We start from the raw sequence: 22,069 nt of genomic DNA on the forward strand, positions 1-22,069 counted from the left end.
TTTTTGTTTTTGATTTGACTATAAAAATAATGAAAAATTTTCTTTCATGTTACACCACTAATTCTTTTCTTTAAATTTAAAAAAAAAACAAAAACAGTTATCGATTAAGACGATAAAATTTATACAAGTAATACATTTCAAAAAAATAAGTAGAATAAGGGGGAAAGATACTTGAGGGATATTCAAACTCATATGCTGAAAACAACTGACTGAAGAAGCCATAGCAAAAATCAAAAAAAAAAACACAACCGCATAACAGTACACAAAACACAACAGAAAACTAAGACGGAGTAACATAATATGGTAGTATGATAAATATTCGAAATAAAAGCGATGTGTTTATACATGAAGCAGAGACATATATATCTTAGTATGTATGAGGTTACAGAAACCAAAGTTCTTTTATGAAAATTGCTGTAAATCTTAGATCAAACGACACACTTCTAGCATATGCTTGTGGAGATAACGTTTTTGAGCGAAAGCACGCCCACATTTCTGGCAGGTGAAGTTCTTTGTTGTAACACTGTGTATAAGCATGTGAGATCGAAGATTCGACTTGTCAGCAAATGCCTTATCACATCCTTCAGCAGGACAGGGAAATGGTCTTTCCCCGGTATGCGTGCGCATATGTCCTTTCAATAGCCAGGAACGTGTGAAAATTTTTCCACATACTCCACATCGATTTCGTTGTTTCGTGTGAGAGCGAACGTGCGCTTGGTACGCTGAATATATGGTGAAACTTCGTTCACAGTCTTCGCATTTAAACGAAAATTGTGTATCACTTTTCAGTTGTATCGCGAAAAGTTTATCAGTTTCGTTATGGCTTCTATTGTCAGGTCCGCTAATTGTAGAAAGCGAGACACCCAAAAACTTCGATTCTAAATTTTGACTGCTATCAACAATTAAATCAGCACTATTGTCACTGAAGTTTTGGTTTTCGTCAGTCAAGCGAATATCGCTGACGCTATCACACAAGGAGTCACTTTCCCCTTGGGAATTTTTATTATCATCTTCCTCTGAACCGTAAAATACGTTATCATCCACTCCTTCAAATACTTCATCTTCCGACTCTGATTCGTAGTCGTCATCATATGAGTCCCCTCCGCTTGAAGTTGAAGCACTATTTGACCGATAAAAATACCCATCATCACCTAAATACTCCAACGTTTCCTTTGGGTTAACTCCGGCGAGTTCTAATTCTGGAACCCTCAAAGCCAGAGCAAATCTAGTTACAAAAGACAAATAGCTCAAAGATTTGTATTTGATAATTGGGTATTTCTTAGTTACGGCATTTTCCTTTCTCTGTCTAGGCAGCTGTGGTTGTTGCTTTGCTGCTATACCTAGACCTCGAAGTGCAGGGATTTTCTTGATGGACAAACCAGACCTTGTTGTCATAACATATGGGTCGTGCTCTAAAGTAAAAATATAAATAAATGTCATTTTAAATTTGTTAATTGAAAAACTTGTAGAGTTCTGCAGATTAATTTGTGCAATGTCATTTTAAAAAAAATTAAATTGGTGACATTTAAAATATGTTGGTTTCCCCTTTCCATACCAATTTAAAATTTTGATCTGGGCAGTTAGATTATAAACTTTTGGGAAGCATCAGAAGAATGCCAGTATGCCAGCAGAACACTCGTAAGTTACAATTTAATTAACTATTTTTAATATGTCTTTCTTAGAGTAATTTTTTTTTATCAGATAATTTAGTGTTGACGTTAATGTCTGTTTAATTTATTCATTACCCTTTTTAGGAGTCTTTGCGATTAAGAGCTAGACATAATAATTGTATACCCTCTATAATTGATAAAGACTGTAAGTTGACCTAATAAATCGCATGCCCATGTGCGTTAATGAACGCACTGCTTTCTTAGTAGATCAGTAGACTTAAGATAGATATATGAAATATATAAGAAGATGTGGTATGAGAGCCAATGAGACAACTCTCCATCCAAGTCACAATTTATAAAAGTAAACCATTATAGGATAAAGTACGTTGATGACCGTACGGTTCAATGTCGATAACTTATTAATTGCTACCGTCTACCTCATTTGAACTTTTGTGGATAGTTAGCTCGTTAGCGATCATACCGCACCTCCTTATCTTTATATGCCATATTTAAAGTAAACACAAATTTGCATAAGAGGGTGTTTTCTAACCCCGTCGTACATTTATTGATAACATAGGATGTATAATAGATCAAATTTATTCGGTCAGTGTATGTTCACTTGTGTATATATGTCTTTGGATTGAGTTAAGCCATTTTAATTGATATTTTACAATTTGTCTTTCTATGATGTGATGTTGCACTATTGTTTCAAATAAGGGTGAAGGTTGGTAAATATTTGAAACGTTTAAACCCGCTGCAATTGTTTACACCGGTCCTTAGTCAGGAATCTGATGTTCAGTAGTTGTTGTTTGTTGATGTGGTTCATAAGTGTTTTTCGTTTCTCGTTTTTTATACAGATTATAAAAAGAAGATGTGGTATGAGTGGCCTTTGGTTTTTCTGTGTGAATGGTTTTACACTTGTCATTATTTGGGCCCTTTATAGCTTGCTGTTCTGTGTGAGCTAATGCTCCGTGTTGAAGACCTATAATGGTTTACTTTTATAAATTATGTCTTTGTTGGAGAGTTGTCTCATTGGCACTCATACATCTTCTTATATATCTAAATAAAATTCTAGCTCCTCTCAACAAAGTAAATACGTTCAGAAGTAAACCATAGACAAGGAGAAGACAAAGGTCCCCTTCATACCACAAGACAAACATTTGGACATTAATACTTTCTTTTGGAGACAAATCTTTGCTTGTTAATCTCAAAGTCATTCCTCATTTTTTTCTCTTAATATTTGATGAAAAGTCAGTATAAATACTGATTATTAGTAATAGTATCAAATAATGATCATGCCAAAATAACCTGTTTTAAAGGTTTGCCTTGACTCATATATTTGCAAACACATCTAAAGCACTTATTCTATTAATAATGACGCCCTCGAAGGCTATTTCAAATTTTACTTTGATGCATAATTTACAGGGCACCTGCTTTAAAGAACATGAGTTATCTTCCCTTGAAACTAATAAATAGACAACGCAGTTGATTCATATTCAACGAAGCGTTAACTTGTAATGAATGAAATGGGTTTTTCTTTGAATAGAAACACGCTGGATCAACGCAAAAACAAGAAAACCATTTGAAAGGAACATTGGGGGACAGTTGAAAGTCCAAAAACATATTTGAGTTTCAGCCGTTACGGACACGTACGAATTTACGTCATATGTTAAACAGTTTTTCAACTAATTTAACGTTCAGTGTTTTCATACCCGTATTGCTTTTGTATTTTCCTGTTCTGTATCCTCGAATACCATTTAAGTAACATTTTGGCATGATTAAAATAATATAGCCCAGTTTGAACTAATTAACTGTAACCGGATGTTATCCGTTGACGTTGTTTACAATGGCGACGTCTGCACACAACACAAAACTTGGCGTGAATGACGTCAGTTGCTAGGTAACCACCAGTAGCTATAACGTTAATTTAAGCGCGCACCTTGCAATGTCATTCAACCAATGGAAGTGTTCCTATCTAAACAATCAGAACATCGACATCTAGATATAATCAGATCTTTGTATCTGTATCGTTACGTCGAAGGTACCAATACTGGCTTTTACTCGACGGGATTTCAGATTTCATCATGTTATTATTTATTTATGACTTTTTTAGTAAATTAATGACAACAATGTGCGCCGTCACCAAGTTGGGTTTGGGGAGGGGTTCTTTACTATAAATGAGAAGTATGGGTGCTGGGTTTTTCAGTGGCGGATCCAGAAATTTTCATAGGTGGAGGCCCACTGACTGCCTAAGAGGGGACCCGCTTCCGTCAAGCTTCAGTGATTCCCTATATAACCAACCAATTTTTTTCCAGAAAAAGGGGGGCCCGGGCCCCCTGCCCCCCCCCTAAATCCGCCTCTGGTTGTATCTATGATGAGTTTATTTTCTATCCCTAAGTGTCCCAAGTGAATTCTTAGGGGTTCCCCTGGATACAGTTAAGCAAATAGTAACAAACCCTGGTGAATGATTCGCTGATCAATAAGGGTCATTCTTTCAAGCCTTAACGATACGTGTATACTATATCAATAAGGTCAAATTCAGATGAAAAATGTAAAAAGGTTCCTAATTTTAAAAATCAAGATTATCAAGAAGTAATACGATCAGATTTTTTTTTAAGATGCAATCCCTCAGTCGTATTAAAATACATCAGATATATTTAAATCAATTTATGACTCATTTTTCTCTCAGACTCTGTGAATAAGCTCATCATAGATACCAGGACTAAATTTTGTATATACGCCAGACGCGCGTTTCGTCTACAAAAGACTCATCAGTGACGCTCGAATCCAAAAAAGTTAAAAAGGCCAAATAAAGTACGAAGCTGAAGAGCATTGAGGACCAAAATTCCTAAAAGTTTTGCCAAATCCAGCTAAGGTAATCTATATCTGAGGTAGAAAAGCCTTAGTATTTCAAAAATTCTGAAATAGCGTAATCACGATAGATTCATGATAGCTATATAGTTTTTTTTTTAAAAGGATAATTAATGATTTGGTCTATTATTCTGCAAAACATACAAGAAAAATGTGTACTAGTTCAGAGAAAATGGACGTCACACTAAACTCCGAAACAAATATGAACCCAAATAAAAAAAATGATGTTGGTTTTAAGTAGTTTACCATGATCTACCATGGAATTGCTGTAATTATATCAACCCGCCAAAGTTAATACACATATTTATTATGATGTGATTTTTTTTTGGAATATATGCCACATTCCACATTATGATTTTTACCCGGAATGTTGAACTTGATTCTAAGTACGCATGTGTAGTATGATGTGAACGTTAGATAAACATATGTCAAAATTACGATTAAAATCCCGAATTCGCGATTCACAAAACATGAAAAAGAGATATTGCAAACGGGGCATGTTGTCCTAAAGACACATATTCTTCTTTTCATAGTTCATGATCTAATCAAAATAAGCTATGCGAGCTTTTGTTCTGTATTCAAGGCTTTACTGCACCTTTAAGATGAAGAACAACATAATGGCGCAATTCCTCCTCTTTTGATTTTGTCAAATGCGTGTACGAAGTCAGTTGTGTCATGAGATATCACAATTGATTCCTCCTTTTTCATTATGTTTTGCGTTCGTTAAAATTTCAGCCATACATTTATTTCATTTTTTTTCTAATATTCTAAATTCAGCCAAAGGGGATTGATTGGTTTGAGCACAAGCATATCTATTGGATGCTGCAAATACTATTCAAGTTTGTGTTTGATTAATTTTTTTTTAAGAGTAGAAGAATAAAGCAGATATCAATTTATTAAACAGAATATGTATATAATTGTTGATAGTTCATCAAAACGTCCTGTTCTACTTATTTTGTTTTACAGATATTTAAAAGACGTTTATTTGACAACAATGTCAAGTTTTTAACCTATCATATGAATGTATTTCAAAAGTATTTTGTCAAATAAACACCGACAAATTCTTCCAATTCAGGCAAATGAAAGAAAGAAATTTTTAGGTTAAAGCATCTCGTGACTATCAAATGTTGTGATCTGAGAACTGCCACCATTTTTTTTTTAATTAAAAGTGAACAAACAAAAAAAGATTTATAAAATTGAGAATGGAAATGGGGAATGTGCCAAAGAGACAAAAACCCGACCATAGAAAAAAAACAACAGCAGAAGGTCACCAACAGGTCTTCAATGTAGCGAGAAATTCCCGCACTCAGAGGCGTCCTTCAGCTGGCCCCTAAACAAAGATATACTAGTTCAGTGATAATGAACGCCATACTAATTTCCAAATTGTACACAAGAAACTAAAATTAAAATAATACAAGACTAACAAAGGCCAGAGCATACTTTGACTCAAAGGCCAACGTGCGCCATAGCAATGCAAAGTACACGCTGTTACAACGTGGACAACACTGAAAATAAAATATCAAGGCATACAGTTGACTGTCATTGACCTTGAATAGATTCTTTATGCAATCACTTTGTTTTGGACACCGAAAAATGACCACAAGTGGTCATATCTTATGAAATCCATGATAAGGATTCACATGTCCGACCAGCCGATTTATTTAAGCTATTAATACGACCCTGATTTAAATGTTCTATTAGTTTCGATCAAAATGTTGTCCCTTGCTGGTTGTATCCTCTCTGTGATTCTAGGCTGTTCTTACGCCCAAGTGTTTGGTACAGGGAAATGTCCTACTGTTACAGTAAAATCAGGATTTGATATTAATCAAGTAAGTGGGTTTTTTTCCAAATTTTCTTCCTTTTTGTTATACTTAATTTTAATTTCATCTATTTAGATATTGTACCATTACTATGTTTTCAGTAAGATATGTCTGTCTGTCTGAGGCAAAATAAAATATTATGTGTGTTTCCTATTACATATTTTAAAAAAAATAGGGTAGGTAGAAAGGGAATTGTTTTTAATATACAATATGTTTTAACATTGAGTTTACGGGAGAGAAATTCTATCTTTAACAGTGCTTATTAAAAATTTTTTTTTAAAAGCAACTTTAATGTATGCAATTTCTAAGCTTAAAGTATGGGTTAGGTAGGGAAATAGGAAACACACATATTTTATTTGACCCGATCGAAGACATATCTGAAAAGTATCCAAAATATGACATAAATTATATTTTACTATTTTACTTTATATAAATAGAACTCCAACATACAATATATTATGATATAAACATATATCATAACATAATTGCTGTTGTTACCAATCATGTACATCAATTGTATCTGATTTTATGCCCTTTATGGGCCTTGTAATTTGGGAAATAAAAATATTCTATTCTAATCTATATCTATATCTATGTTTTCAAATATTAACTAAACTATGCTGTAGGGGTATTGCTCATTGTTGAAGGCCGCACCTCTAGTTGTAAACTTCCAAGTCATTTGGTTTGTGGTGGAGAGTTGTCTCATTGGCAATTATACCACATCTTATCTTTATATACTGACATACGGATTTTTGTGGTATGATATCATGTAAAATGTTGCAAATTAAAACTGTTGCGGTGCTTTATGGTTTTATAGCTTGCTGTCTGGTGTGAGCCAAGGCTTCGTGTTGAAGACTACTTTGACCTATAAATAATGGTTTACTTTTACATATTGTGACTTGGATGAAGAGTTGTCTCATTGGCACTCATACCACATCATTTTATATCGATTCATTGTCACTAAAATTTATTCATTTCGATATTTTATATTCTTTTTTTTATTTTTCAGTATCTTGGAGATTGGTATGAGATATATAAATTCAAAGCTGGTTTTGAGAACGATCAAGTTTGCAATAAAGCAAATTACAAGCTGAAAGATAATGGTCACATTGATATATTTAATTCTGGATTCGGACCGTGAGTATTTTTTATTTACATTTTAATTAGATTTGATTTAATAGGGTCTCCATAACAGGAACTTAACGGTTTTTTTTCTTTTAAATACTCTTGACTTCTGAGTAAAAATAAACTGAAATTTATATGTTTGTAAGTTTTCATGGTTTTCGTATAGCAATCTTTAGAATTTTAAAAATGAGGTCCATGTCAATCAAAGGTTACATTACCATTTATAACTATGTTTTTTATGTTTATAATTGTAATTATCCGCATATTATATATGTTTGTGTTTTTGACCAATTTGGGTGTATTTTGCTAATAAATTATTCTTTTTTTTTTATTGTTATCTCTGATTGAAGACATTTGGTCACAGGAATGCACTAGTATATTGTTTTAAAGTTTCAAACATTAATTGGTCATGGCAAAACATTTAAAAAGTTAAACAATTGATTAAAAAAAATTCAATACAAAATAAAAGATAGCATCTTCCGATTTTTAGTTTGGTTAAAAATTGATTCTCGTCTTACTACTCTTTTCTTATTCTGACTGTAAATCTTGATAACTTTTTAATAATGCTGTATTTTTCTGGGTTTTTTTTAATTGACAGAGACGGAAAAACAACATCTGCAGAGGGCGACGCTTATATCCCTGATAAAAGCGATGCAGCAAGACTTAAACTTAGATTTGCCTCGGGTAAGTAAAAACGGAAACACATTTCACAAAGTAAAGGGAAATGAAAAAAAAGAGGATCATTAAGGCCCTTATTGGCCAAAATATTAACTGGTGCAAATTAAAAGTAACTCTATATGTTTTATAATTTGTCCTTTCTTTACTACAAGGTGTAAAGAGGTAAAAACAAGTTTCACATTTTACGAGTTAGCATGGCACCAAATAATTACGACTCTTGTATATGTGAGACACCAACAAATTAAAATGTTTAAAAATCTATATTTATAATTCTATGCATTTCCTAACATAATATGCTTATTTTCTTGGGTAAAAAAACGATAATGAGGGCGTCAATATGCCCTTCTTTCATACATTTATTTGAACGTAATGGGTTTTTTTTTTTATCTCTATACATCTAACCAAAGAAAAGTAAACATGTCATTGAAAGCATGTGTGTGTTGCTTGTGTTTTTGTTTGTGTGTGTAAACAAGACGAGGAAGAGAGAGAAAGAACGAAACATAACTATAATAAATGATAAATATTCGGTTTTAACTCAATTGTGTGTTAATATCGTTTCAGCTGCGCCATATGGAGACTACTGGGTTTTAGACACAGATTATGAATCATATACTCTAATATTTTCGTGTACAGACCTTTTATTTGGAGCAACACATTTCGAGTTTGCTTGGATTTTGGCTAGAGAGAAGACAATCAGTGATGATATAAAGAACAAGCTCTTTAAACAAATGGTGGACTTCAAGATAAATACAGGCAACTTTATGAAATCAAATCAAACTTCTAAATATTGTACTAATTAAATGTTAAATGTTTTATTAAAATGTTTTGTTTTAAATTATTATATATCGTTTTAGTTTTGATTCTATGAGAAATGGCATGCAATATAATAGCCTTAGCAATACACACATTTGGACACTGAAAGAATTCTAAATAGCAATTACTCTAATTTATGGTCACACAGGTTAAATTATAGATAATTTCAAGCATTAAGTATGTAAAACTGATGAGAGATGGTATGATTGACAATAAGACAACTATCCACCAGGGTTTAAAAGAAGTGGTATAGTATGCAATTATAGGCCACAGTACGGTCTTCAACCATGCGAAAAAGCCCATATCGTATAGCTGACTATTTTAATGACCCCGACGTGAAATATGTGAAACACGTGAAACAATTCAACAAAGGAAAACCAACGACCTGCTATACAAAAAAAAATAAAATAAAAATCGTATATAACATACAGCAAGCAACTAACAACAACAGCTGAATGTCAGGCTACTGTCGTATGACAGACACATCAAATGTGTTCGTTCAATGTGCTTTCACTTATTTTTGTTGATTTGTCTTTTGGTTGAGTTTAGTCGTTTCGGTTAATATTTTATAGTGCGTCTTTCTGTGTTGTGATGTTACAATGTTGAATCAGGTTGGGTGAAGATCGGTGAAGGTTGGCGCCTATTGAAGAGTTTGGTCCCTATTCTTTTATTTGCGCCTGTCCAAAGTCGGAAACCTGGTGTTCGATGGGTGTCGTTTGTTGGTGTGGTTCGTGGGTGATTTTTCGTGTTTCTTCTTTTTTTTTTATATAGATTTGCCGTTGGTTTTCCTGTTTGAATTGTTTTGCACTAGTTGTTTTGGGGTCACTTTGTGGCTGGCTGTTAAGTGTGGGCATGAGCTCTGATTTGCTTTGACCTATGGTTGTTTACTTTTTTCAAATTGTGACATAGAAGGAGAGTTCACTCATTGGCACTCATACCATAACTTATATATCTATATAATAAATAATTCTAGAGCCTCATTATTATATACAGCTTCCTCAAAGGTAAGACTGCAAATTCACACGAGTGAATCTTTGGTATAATACGTGTGACATAGAGCGCTCTACGTGTGATCAGAAAGTGCTATTCGATTACTACGACCAATGACAATGACAATTCAGATCTCCGATCATTCTTTTGAAATAAGCAACAATCCAGCAAAAATAATTTAAGAATTACAAAATGGGGAAATAAAAGCAAAACTAAATTGAATAACATCAATAAAAACTTTTAAAGTTATAAAACTTGGTATCAAAGAAAAGGAAAAAAGGAAAACTACATTACACAGTCACATAGAAGCAATAATATAATGTACAGAAATAGAGCCGGTATATATACAGTTACTTGACATAGTCTAATTACAAGATCTGACCCCTGATATAACATCTTCCTGAGTACACTAAAACTTTTTGTTTATGTAAGGACAGATATAGGCTAAAGGCCAACGATCGGAGATAAACACTGGGATATATCTTAGTACACGTAAACAAAGCTTGACCATTTTCTCACTTGTCTTATCAAATTAAGAATTTACATTCATATTTGGGTCTCAGTTGTCGACCTTGATATTGGCATTATATATTACGCTTAAAATCATAAACCTTTTGTGTTACAATTCGGGTTGCAACAAATATTTGTTTACAAAAAGCAAGGTAATTTACAAAAAGAGAGAAAAGATGACACATAAAAATGCTGTTATCATAAACTTGAAATCTAAAAGAGACGATTAGAGACTTTTGTTCTTTATTTTTCAAATTCAGTTTGTTACACAGTTATACATATATAATTTATGTTTACAAATATTAGAATGATCCATATATCGGTCAGGTAGAATTATTATATCATATTGAATCATGTTGACCCCTTCAGATGTTTCATAAAGATCTTAAGTAGGTATATATATTGGAACGCGATCACGTTTCTTAATACTTCTAATCACAATGTTTATGGTGGAACTCTTTGTATTATGTTTCATTCTGAATGTTGGTGTTATTCATGCGCAGATAGTTGGTATAGGAAAATGTCCTCCTGTAGTGGCACAAAAGGAACTCGATGTAAAAGAGGTACGGCATTAAAAACTTACATATATGATCAAGTAAACTAAATAATTGTCTCATTTGCCATTATTCTGTACATCATCTCCATATTTTTTACATTGATTGCAGAATTTGTTACTCGTGATGTGTGGCTGTTATAGACTGTGTCCCTAGCTGGTAGTATTTGCCCTCATATTTTACAGTTATTGGTGTTTATTTGTGTAACTACCTTTTTTTTTTATTGTTTCTCGTTTTTTATATAGATCAGGGCGTTGATTTTACCGTTTGAATGGTTTCACACTAATTGTTTTTGGGCACTTTAAAGCTTACTGTTCGGTGTGAGCCTAGGCGCGGTGTTGAAGACCGTACCTCGACCTATAACGGTTTACAGATTGTGACTAGGATGGAGAGTCATACCACATCTTCCTTTATCAATTATTCTTGTTAGAAAACTCTCATCTAATATATTTTTTATTATTACAATTTTTGTTTCTTTAAATTCTTTTAATGTCGGGGCCTATTATAGCTGACCATACGGTATGGGGTTTTCTCATTGCCCCTTATTGCTCACATCCACTTCATTTGAACATACAGTTGGCATTGGCATCATACCACATTTCATTATTTTCTTATCTTTCAACAAACATCAGTAGTAAAATTTATAACACATGCATGTCTATAAGACCAAGAAATAAATTGAATGTACAGTTACACATGCCTTTGTAAGATGTCACTGAAATATTTGATCAGGACATACTGAATATAACCTTGCAGCTCAGGAAGGTGGGACTGAAAATTTAATGAAATAGTATTGAGGCCATATATACATTTAAGCTATTCGATGCACTGGTCTTATTATGAACAAAACTATTTAGCAGGTTTAAATATTCTGGGGACATCATTTTGACATTTTCCTTTGCCTTATCACTGTATAAGTATGTACGAAAAAAGAAGGCACGCAAAATATATGAATTTCTTTGAATGTGTATTTGATATTTAAATTTAAAGTATACCAGCTTGATTTTAGTGAATGCAGAATGAGAAAGATAATAATAAAATCATAGTTTAATTAAAATTCATTGCTGTATGGCTCTGAATTAGAGATGTTAATAACATGACGAGCTAAACTAGTGATTTACAAATATGAATTTTCATGATTTCAGTATCTCGGGGATTGGTATGAAATCTACAAATTCAAAGCAAACTTTGAAGACGGACAAGAATGTATTAAAGCTAATTATTTACTTAAGGAGGACAAACACATCAGAGTTCAAAACGAGGGAAAGACCCCGTAAGTAGAGACGCCAATTTATGGTCAGTTTGAGGTATTTCTATTTTCTACAGTTACTGTAAAATAACTTGACCTACCGATTTAATACATGCGTATCGGATGCATCAACAAAATATAGCAACATCGAACAGTTGAGATTAAATGAACTGTTTATCAATTTTGAATTCAAATAAGCGCCTAATGTTTTGTTATTGTTTACTTAATGTCTGACTTCTATTGTAAAATATTTCTTTCATAAACGAGTGTCCGATTTAGAAAAATATCAAGATTACATGGGAGGTAACTCTGATATGACTAAATTCTCAGCTGGAGTTGCATACCTTGTTTTTTTTTCAGAAACGGAGAAACGATTTCAATAGTTGGTGATGGTTATGCTCCCGATGAGAATGAACCAGCAAAACTATTGGTTAAATTTTCTGAAGGTTTGTTTTATTTCTATAATTATTAAAAATACAAAAAAGTAGTTCTGCAAATTAAGCTTGGCTATAATTTAACGTTTTTTTTTCTCTTTATATGTTATAAATGTTGCAGGCGGATACAATATTATCTGAAACAGTCATGGGTTTTATGGTTTTTTAAGTACAAATCAAAAATAAACGAACGTTTAATTACTGTGCAAAATAAACACATTTATTATAATATTACTGTTGCATACTAAAAGTAAATCTCATTTCTAAAATTATTGTTACATAATTTCCAGTTTCCAAGACCGTCGGTACACACATATTTAATTTCCAAGTCATCTCTCGAGAGACGATCTTGCATTTATACATTGCATATACTATCAATTTAAAAAAAATAGGTATAAATAACAAAGTCATTATTTCTGTTGAAATCAAATATAACGGATTCTCAAAAACGAGTTTTGTAAACAAGAATGTGTCCATATTACACGGATGCCCCACTCGGACTATAATTTTATTAATGGATAGTGAATTTGGGATGAAAACTCTAATTTGGTATTGAAACTAGACAGATCATATCACAGGGAACATGTGTACTAAGTTTTAAGTTAATTGTACTTTAACTTCACAAAAGACTATCTTGCCCCAAAACATGAACCAAAAACTTTAACTTTTACATAACACCATAATATGGAACGCCATAGCTGTCTTATGTGTCTTTTTTATTGCTTTTTTTAATATAAGATGGTGGTTTTCTATTATAAGATGGTGGTTTTTCTTATAATAGAAAACCACCATCTTATAATAGAAAACCCCCATCTTATGATAAAAAAGCAATAAAAAAGACACATAAGACAGCTATGGCGTTCCATACTTTAACACAGCCAGTTTATTTATGCATAAGATAATTTGGGGTCTCAAGTGTGAGAAAAAAAAGTTAGAAATACAAATCTTAAACTGAATGGGTTCCTCATTTGCATCTCTCTGGGAAAAAGTGTAGTGCTTAATGTATGGTTAAAGTATATAACTTTGTTAGTACAAAATCGGAGTTGGTTAATCATTAAGGTCAAATTTGTTTCACCGAGCTAGATTACATGCACGTACAAAAAGTAAGTATATACAATAAGACAAAGTTATATATATACTTAACCCATCAACACCATTACAAGTGAATAAACTAGGATCCTTTATAAAAAAAAGTCAATGGAACTGAGGACAGGGGACCCTTTTATATTTACCTGAATTTGTGTATATATATTGAGTTACTTAGTTATTGTCTTTATTTGTTTTTGTTGTTGTTATATGTCACAAACTGTAAAGTTTATATGGCAATAAAACTTTGAATTGAATTGAAAAATTGAATTGAAAAAAATATAGTTTTAAAACAAAACGTATTGTATTTATACGCCTAACTTCAACTTATTTATTTCAGCTGCTCCATATGGAAATTACTGGGTGGTTGACACAGACTACAAAACATATACTCTTATTTATTCCTGTTCGGAAGTAGTCGATGTACATTTTGAATTCTCATGGATACTGGCAAGGGAGAAATCCATAACAGCAGAAATTAAGAATAAGCTTTTCCAAGAACTCGAAGATTTCAAAGTCGACACTAAAAATTTCATGAAAACCGACCAAACGGCATCATATTGTGAGGACAAGTGAAAATATTGAACTAGCGTAACAACATAATTGTGACATAATGATATAGAAATGGATTGAAGAATTAATTACCATCCATATTTTGCGAATACATTGAAGAGGACTTCAAGACTTTTATTACCTTGTGGTCTTACCATTTAGGTTCTCTAAACAAATAAAATGATATTAAACCTTAAGCTTTCGAGTTCTGCATTATTTCCTTGGTTATAATAATCATTTGTTTTTTATTAAAGGAATTTTCATTTTTTTTTTGTTGTTGTTGCTTAAAGCAACGATGTTAATCTTGCTTTTCCAAATATAATTAAATAACATCTTGAATATGTTCACGAATCATTATGTTAAGCAACAGCTTACTATCGCCGTGAGGAAATATTGGACCTGGGTTTAAGGCTATTTTATATATATATAAAGTTGCTATTTACAATGGGTTCCAAACGATTCAGTATTATTCTAACTCGTTGCAACTATATTGTTGTTCCAATTCCATAATGCTGCCATGCAGGGTACCGAAGAAAAAAATCTACTAGTTTATTATAGTATAAAAATGATTAGATGTGCTGTGATTACCAGAGACCGATTTGAGTAACTATAGGTTTTGATCATGACGGGATTGAACCAACAAAAACTCACAACCAAGCTAACAATTCTATCAGGCCAGTTTCCCAAAGCGTTTTATGAGGTATGGCGTCGTGTCTGTCACTTCAGTCATCTGTAACGAACGTCTGAATAAATATTGAAGACAAAATAATCTCATTCTGCAAGATAACAATAACGGAAATGTATTCATTTAAGATGTTCGCTGCATGGTCATGGTTACCATCTATGTGTTTGAAATACTTGCTTTGAGTGGTTTGAGTCGACAGAACGCAAAAAATCCATTCTATTTTATTTCAGCAATTTTGACTTTTTTACTTAACATAGCAATATAATGTATCACCCCCATTTTTCTTTTAATCTATAAGTTATTAAACGAGAAGACCTCATTTTGTGTGTCGCTTCTCTTCCTTCCACAATAAATCAATCATCATGCCTCTGTGTCCTATAGTTAACATGCATAGATCGAGTTATTTTGGGAGAAAAACGACAAAAAGGAGTCCGGATATGATTCCGTCATCAGACTGAATTTTAGTCATAGATAAGACTTCCGGTTTGAAACATGCACAAATACAACCAATCGTATGATAGATAACAAAAATGAAAAATAAATAAGCCATTCAGAGCGTTCTCCATATCATGGTGTTTAGATCGCAAGAATCAAAACTATTATACCCCATTAGAGAGGACAATTATTTTTTCGCGTTTCATATCATGGTGTCGCAAGAACCACAATTATAATACCTCCTTAGAGAGGAGAATTATTTTCGGCGTTTATCTACATGTAAACTACGATTATACTACTTTAATATATAGAGACTCTCTGTATTCTGTCAGGGACTTTCTATGTTAGTTAGAAAGTCCCTGATTATGTCTACTGTTTTCTTTGAAATATTTACTATTTAAGGGGTCATACCACTTGCAAATATATTAATAAGTAAAACATGCTCAACTTCATCTAAAACTACCTCGACCAAAAACTTGAACCTGAAGCGGGACAGACGGACGGACGGACGAAAGAACGCACGGATGCACAGACTATCAACATAATGCCCATAAATGGGGCATAACAATTTATGGTTGAAAGGGAAAATAGTGATTTGGCAAAAATGAAAGTAAGGTAGAGATAAGAGGGAGGCAGGACCTTTTTCGGGGCGTCGGGATCGGGTGTTTTTAAGCTCGGGATTTGAGGATTGATCCTTACGGAATCCAGGGAATATATTTTCATTTTTAAGCCCGGGATTTCGGGATCAGAACCCTTCCGACCACCCCTAAAATTAGCCTAATATAAAAAAAAAAAAAGAAGATGTGGTATGATTGCCAATGAGACAACTATCCACAAAAGACCAAAATGACACAGACACTAACAACTATAGGTCAACCTACGGCCTTCAACAATGAGCAAAGCCCATACCGCATAGTCAGCTATAAAAGGCCCGTCTTAGTCATTTATACATGATTCATATCCTACCATTGGTATGTTAATAAGGCTCTCAAACGTAAAGGCACTGATGGATTGTCCTAGAAGCATATTTTATAGACTAATAATGGTCTACATATAAGCAGTTACATTTATTTCATGTTTGAAACGGTGCAAATTTTTAATTTGATTTGACTTTTACCAAAAGAAGCATTGTAGCAAAGGAAAAGAATAATTTTGGTCTGAGGCCAGAAACACGAAAATGATTGAATTTAACAGAAAGGAAAAAAATATCGGACTTTGGAACTATAGAGGCTCTCAAGAGCCTGTATCGCTCACCTGACTCTAATTGGGTTTTTGAAATCATATAAAAACAGATAAAATTTGACTATAAAGTAACAACACTTGGCCAGCACCTCATAAAGAAAGGACTATTCATGCTATGTTTGATTTCATTCAATTCCGTGGTTCTCTAGAAGAAGACTTTTGTATGCATTTCCCATAGGGTCCTATGTTAAACTAAGCCCCCCGCTGGCAGCCATCTTGGATGATGGATCGGAGACAAAGTAACAACACTTGGTCAGCACCTCATAAAGAACATTCATATCATGTTTGGTTTCATTCCATTCAGTGGTTCTCTAGAAGAAGTCATTTGTATGCATTTCCCACAGGGTCCTATGTTAAACTAAGTTCCCCGCTGGTGGCCATCTTGGATGATGGATCGGCTACAAAGTAACAACACTTGGTCAGCACCTCATAAGGAACCTTCATGCCATGTTTGGTTCCATTCCATTCAGTGGTTCTCTAGGAGAAGTCATTTGTAAGCATTTCCCATAGGGTCCTATGTTAAACTAAGTCCCCCCGCTGGCGGCCATCTTGGATGATGGATCGGCTACAAAGTAACACCACTTGGTCAGCACCTCATAAGGAACATTCATGCCATGTTTGGTTTCACTCCATTAAGTGGTTCTCTAGAAGAAGTTCAAAATGTAAAAAGTTAACGACAACGACGACGACGACGACGGACGACAGACGACGGACGCCAAGTAATGAGAAATGCTCACTTGGCCCTTCGGGCCAGGTGAGCTAAAAAGGGAGAAGGCTTTTGATACCTTTTATGAAATTCTCCATACATAATGTGTTTTACAAAAAATCATCCTACAACAGTTCACAAGCTGTATATGCCCGTGATTTCGCGGGTGTGTTCTAGTAATTTCTAAAGTTGGTTACTGCTTCACATTACGTTATGAAGCTATCAGTTTTCATTTGATATACACGTGCCATCTTGAATTAAGTATTATTTAACAACAGTAAGCTCTAATTGCTGATTTGTGTGGCTTCAACGGGTCAGGAAGAGGGAAGATTTTACATACAGATTGTCTGATAGCATTGTTTACAAGACTCTATCGATAAATATGTTGCTTTTGGAACACATATTGTTGGATAAGCGTTGAAAAAACCCTAGCCAACAAATCAACCAACACAAAAGTATATAAATAACGGCATCAGTATAGTATTATACATCTGCTCAAAAGTCATAAATCGATTGGCAGAAAACAAACCCGGTTTTCAACTAAAAACAAGCGAAACATGTCCACTATAAAAGGAAGACAAAGGAGAAAGGCCAACATACATAGAAACGTACTACTTGATAACACTGATTTAAGAAAAAAAGGTGGATTGAATCTGGTGTTAGGGCTAGCCAACCCTCCCGCTTATATGGTAATGTTAAAAAATATCGCAAAAATGTCAATACTACGAGACATAAAGCACATATAAGAACACTCATAACAGATAAACGCTTTCTCTAATAAAAAAAAATCAAAACAACTAACTAAAAAACAAGGACTGACCTAACTCGAACAATTCTGCGTCAGCAGTTAGCCTATCGTTAATGTAGCAATGTGGGATTATTCGGAGATCGGTGGAATGTAACGACTGACATTACTTGAATTATTATTAGGAGCCAGGGATGTTAACTTTTGAAACTTAATACATGTTTGGGAAATGTTTTTAATTTCTTAAATAATTAAGACAGTAAATCTGTAAACAAGAGAACTAGCTGTTTCCCGCCAAATTTATAAATGCTTATATCTCAAAACAAGCAGAAAGAATTTATCTGACGACACGTATATCATAAAATTTTAGTACATGTTAAAGGATTTTTTTTGTGTAACAATATTTATATTACAAATATTTAGCACATGTATATCAATGTATATGTTACATTATGTAACAAAGTGTATTGCACAGCCCAATGAGTACCAATTAACAACAGAACCCGGTGCACGATGTTACACAAAACATATCTCGACACACTAATCCTATTAGATGTATATCGCGGTAATTGATTTACATGTGCACTTAAGGTTCATGATAACCATTTGGCAAACATGGCAGTGTTTACACCACGAAATCAATTCAGAGACTGAGAGAGGAGACAAACAGCAGGAATCGTTTTGAGTACTATTAGGACCCAAACATGTGAAAGTTAAATGCATTGTGTTCGATCAATAAAATTTTGAGATTATTCTGTCTTGCATCGAAGAAGATGGTAAAATAAGCGATCTTATTTTTTGGTGCCATGTCCAGATATCATATCTATTGTCCCTCTGTTGTCCATATTAATCACTGTAATGAAATTCAATGACCTGAGAGGAACGGATCAAGACATATACCGGACTTAGTTTTTTTTTTTTTTTTGCATCTTCTACAACGAAAAAAAATCTAGGATGTTTTTGCTTGCTTTTTTGAAACTCAAAATGCAATTGTATTTATGAATAAATCTTGAAATCTCGTACGCTCTTGTCCAGCGCTCTAGACCCCTCGACCACATCAGCTATATATATGTAAATATAAACGTTTTCAGTTGCACAGGTTTGTCTGTACTTAGAATACATTGTTTATGTGTAAACAAAACCCTTAAATCTAGCGACAACGTCAACCTTATGGTATGCTCCGTTGTGAAGATTGAATTTATTCCACATATCTGATCATATCTGCTGTTTGCTGTACTTGGCCTATATAAATATGAATTACTAAGGTGTTATTACTGAACAAATTATCGTACTCGATTAAATAAAGAACGAATTGATGCGCAAACAGTGGCACGAGGAAAGGCAAACATTTCCACATGTTAGACATATTGACTTGTAAAAAAATGGTTAAGATGTATATATATGTATGTTTGTTTGTTGTCAGGAAAATGTTCACAATAGTTTAGGTAAAAAAAAACAAACGAGTTCACTGGTCATCTACAATAGGTTAGGAGGGTCTGGATGATGTGGGGTCCTTCAGTTCTTTATTCTTTACGATTTATAGCATTTACTTTATTCTTTATTTATTTTGCCCTTTACTTTGCACTTTTCTCTATTTTTTATTTAATTAGCCCTCTATTATGCACTTTTGTTCATTACTTAACCCCAACCAGACCCTCGGGTAAGCGTGTTACAAGTTCCGAAAGAGTTGTACATTGAATAAGCATTCTTTCATCCAGATGCTTGAAAATCTGAACTGCTTACTTTGGTAAAATTTGTTCTCTTTTATTTTCTAGTCCAACCCGATGATTTCTTCTTCAAATAAAAGGTTATTACATTCATTTAATAATTAATATTTGCACAACATTTTATAGCTATAACAAAAGCGTTTGCGTTTATTCTTCATAAAAACGTCCTAATATTTGTCACTGGACATTAATTTTAATTCTTTTTATTGAACAAATCTACATCAACTCTTCTCACTATTGTACAATTTAAATAGATATTCCGATGTTGTTTTATTATCGTTTTGAATGTCGTTTAAACATTTTTAAAAAACTTGTTTAAATCTAGTAACTACATGTAATTTAAAACCACAAGCGTTTTATATTACGTTTTAAACCTTTTTTTATATTTAAGTGGATGAAAAGCTTGGGCAATTTGTATTACCCTAAGTAAAAAATAAAAGAAAAACGGAAGAAAGAAAAAATACATGGATCGACCAGTAATAGGCAAACAAACGATGAATCAATAAGCTAAATTTTTGTACATAATGAGCAATATTTAAGTATTTTATTGGAGAGCTGTTGATTTTAATCAAGTGATCTCGTTAAATTATCGCGAGATCAATAGAAAAACAATCATCTGCATATGTCCCAAACTTTTCAAGCAGCTCTTCTTACTTCATGAGCAAAATCAATACGACACAACCTGCGTATTGTCTATGTATACCTGAGATCGATCAAACCGATCGTTCATGTGTACATTAATTATTTATTTGTCACTGTGCAAATCTTGGAATTACTGGAAAAACGAAAATTGCCTTCGTTAAAGTGTTGATGCAAGTATCTTATCTGTGAGAACATGTGGCGTTTCAGGAGGCAGCTATATTACCAGACGCTTGGCCAATAGTAACGTGCGGCCATATATGGAGACCCGACCCGAGGAGTCAGATACTGTGTTATGTCCGACATTTTCGCATAATTTATTCACCCTGTCGATGATAATTTCGAATCATCTTATAGTATCTTTTCATTGCTGAATATACTTAATTCATAACAATTTTCGATAACAAAATAATGAAGGCTTCTAAAATGGCTACGCCTGCGCTACGATTCTGATTGAAAAATAACATGGCATAAGTAATTTGTCGAGATTCACTACGCCATCTTTTCTTGAAAGAGATACAGATTCAAGTGAGTGTTTATAAAAAAAAATATTACATCTGACGTATATCTTATGTAACAATGTGATTTGACGATACGACAATCAGTCTGCTTTCTGGATTTAAGCTCCAACCACATAGCCATGAATCAATGTTAGGATGAAATTGTTGAACAATTATTATTCACCTGACTTTTTCTTAATTAACCTTAATTTACACCATTTCATTGATTTCTGTTTCTGACGAGTCTCATAGGATTATGTCAGCCATTTTGGATAGAGAATGCCGGTGAATTATTTTCTTGGCGGATTTATGTGGATAATGTTATTTGTTTCTGTGAAAATACATATCTAGCTTGGAGTTTTACACCCTCCCTCCATGTGGGTAGCATCTAAATGACAACTGGAGGAGGCCGTTTCGATTTTGATGATGGGGGCACGTACAGCGGAGGATGGGAGGATGGAAAAGCTCACGGACACGGAGTTTGCACTGGCCCCAAGGGGATGGGGGAGTACTCGGGAGCATGGCAATTTGGTTTCGAAATTTCTGGAGTTTATACATGGCCAAGTGGAAATGCGTTCAAAGGCCAGTGGTTTCAGGGCAAACGTCATGGATTAGGCGTTGAAACAAAAGGGAGATGGATTTATAAAGGGGAATGGACGCAAGGATTTAAAGGGCGTTATGGCGTCCGTCAGTCGACGTCATCAGGAGCCCGATATGAAGGGACATGGACCACTGGATTACAATGTGGATACGGATGTGAAACATATGCTGACGGGGGTAAGATATTTGCACGGCTTTAAATAGTTGTATCCTTTCCTTTTTGCATGTCATGAATGCCGTTTCGTCAGTATACACACACAAAAACACACACACACACACACACATATATTTATAACTATCAATCGCGCAATATATACACATTTGATTTTGTCTCTGAGACGGTTTACCCTTAGTAATTGTCCACTTGGTCTTTTGTGAGAAGTTATATGTTTAATATAATTTGATTTATCTTTGAGTTCAGCGTAATTTCGATTAGCTGTAAATGAGAAAATTAACAACAGATTAGAAGGAAATTTGAGCACCATTGGTTGTTCTACA

The 22,069-nt window shown here is 33.6% G+C and overlaps 4 protein-coding genes across 7 annotated transcripts in view; 3 read left to right on the forward strand and 1 right to left on the reverse strand.

Annotated features, from left to right (window-relative positions):
• Window positions 1-291: 291 nt before the first annotated feature.
• Window positions 292-3,478, reverse strand: LOC143079624 (uncharacterized). The gene is made up of 2 exons (XM_076255063.1): window positions 3,323-3,478; window positions 292-1,412 (listed from the first exon to the last, which is right to left on the reverse strand). Exons 1-2 carry the CDS (start codon window positions 3,384-3,386, stop codon window positions 424-426), a joined length of 1,053 nt encoding a protein of 350 aa, XP_076111178.1. The 5' UTR covers window positions 3,387-3,478; the 3' UTR covers window positions 292-423.
• Window positions 3,479-6,151: 2,673 nt separating this feature from the next.
• On the forward strand, window positions 6,152-8,943 carry LOC143078154 (apolipoprotein D-like). Its single transcript, XM_076253112.1, has 4 exons — window positions 6,152-6,310; window positions 7,311-7,438; window positions 8,025-8,110; window positions 8,666-8,943. Exons 1-4 carry the CDS (start codon window positions 6,194-6,196, stop codon window positions 8,902-8,904), a joined length of 570 nt encoding a protein of 189 aa, XP_076109227.1. The 5' UTR covers window positions 6,152-6,193; the 3' UTR covers window positions 8,905-8,943.
• A 1,871-nt stretch (window positions 8,944-10,814) lies between these two features.
• LOC143078155 (apolipoprotein D-like) lies at window positions 10,815-14,487 on the forward strand. The gene is made up of 4 exons (XM_076253113.1): window positions 10,815-10,980; window positions 12,117-12,244; window positions 12,581-12,666; window positions 14,081-14,487. The coding sequence occupies exons 1-4, from the start codon at window positions 10,858-10,860 to the stop codon at window positions 14,314-14,316; spliced, it is 573 nt and encodes a 190-aa protein (XP_076109228.1). The 5' UTR covers window positions 10,815-10,857; the 3' UTR covers window positions 14,317-14,487.
• A 6,055-nt stretch (window positions 14,488-20,542) lies between these two features.
• The window catches only part of LOC143079625 (junctophilin-1-like), a 49,318-nt gene continuing 47,791 nt past the window's right edge, over window positions 20,543-22,069 (forward strand). Inside the window, exon 1 of one of the 4 annotated variants that reach the window (XM_076255064.1) lies at window positions 20,543-21,748. In XM_076255064.1, the coding sequence (XP_076111179.1) occupies window positions 21,364-21,748 (385 nt within the window). In that variant the 5' untranslated portion in view covers window positions 20,543-21,363. The remainder of the gene's footprint in view (window positions 21,749-22,069) is intronic. The other 3 variants (XM_076255067.1, XM_076255066.1, XM_076255068.1) reach the window with 3 other exon arrangements.

The sequence above is a fragment of the Mytilus galloprovincialis genome, chromosome 6, assembly GCF_965363235.1.
Source record: "Mytilus galloprovincialis chromosome 6, xbMytGall1.hap1.1, whole genome shotgun sequence".
In the NCBI taxonomy this organism is placed as follows: Eukaryota; Metazoa; Mollusca; class Bivalvia; order Mytilida; family Mytilidae; genus Mytilus; species Mytilus galloprovincialis.

Excerpts from the sequence above, each read along its gene's own strand:
- LOC143079624 (XM_076255063.1), bottom strand. The coding sequence starts at position 3,386 with ATGCCAAAATGTTACTTAAATGGTATTCGAGGATACAGAACAGGAAAA. Across the intron at positions 1,413-3,322 it reads AAAATACAAAAGCAATACGG|AGCACGACCCATATGTTATG; the intron begins GTATGAAAACAC and ends TTTTTACTTTAG.
- LOC143078154 (XM_076253112.1), top strand. The coding sequence starts at position 6,194 with ATGTTGTCCCTTGCTGGTTGTATCCTCTCTGTGATTCTAGGCTGTTCT. Across the intron at positions 6,311-7,310 it reads CAGGATTTGATATTAATCAA|TATCTTGGAGATTGGTATGA; the intron begins GTAAGTGGGTTT and ends TTTATTTTTCAG. Across the intron at positions 7,439-8,024 it reads TTTAATTCTGGATTCGGACC|AGACGGAAAAACAACATCTG; the intron begins GTGAGTATTTTT and ends TTTAATTGACAG.
- LOC143078155 (XM_076253113.1), top strand. The coding sequence starts at position 10,858 with ATGTTTATGGTGGAACTCTTTGTATTATGTTTCATTCTGAATGTTGGT. Across the intron at positions 10,981-12,116 it reads AGGAACTCGATGTAAAAGAG|TATCTCGGGGATTGGTATGA; the intron begins GTACGGCATTAA and ends TCATGATTTCAG. Across the intron at positions 12,667-14,080 it reads ATTGGTTAAATTTTCTGAAG|CTGCTCCATATGGAAATTAC; the intron begins GTTTGTTTTATT and ends TATTTATTTCAG.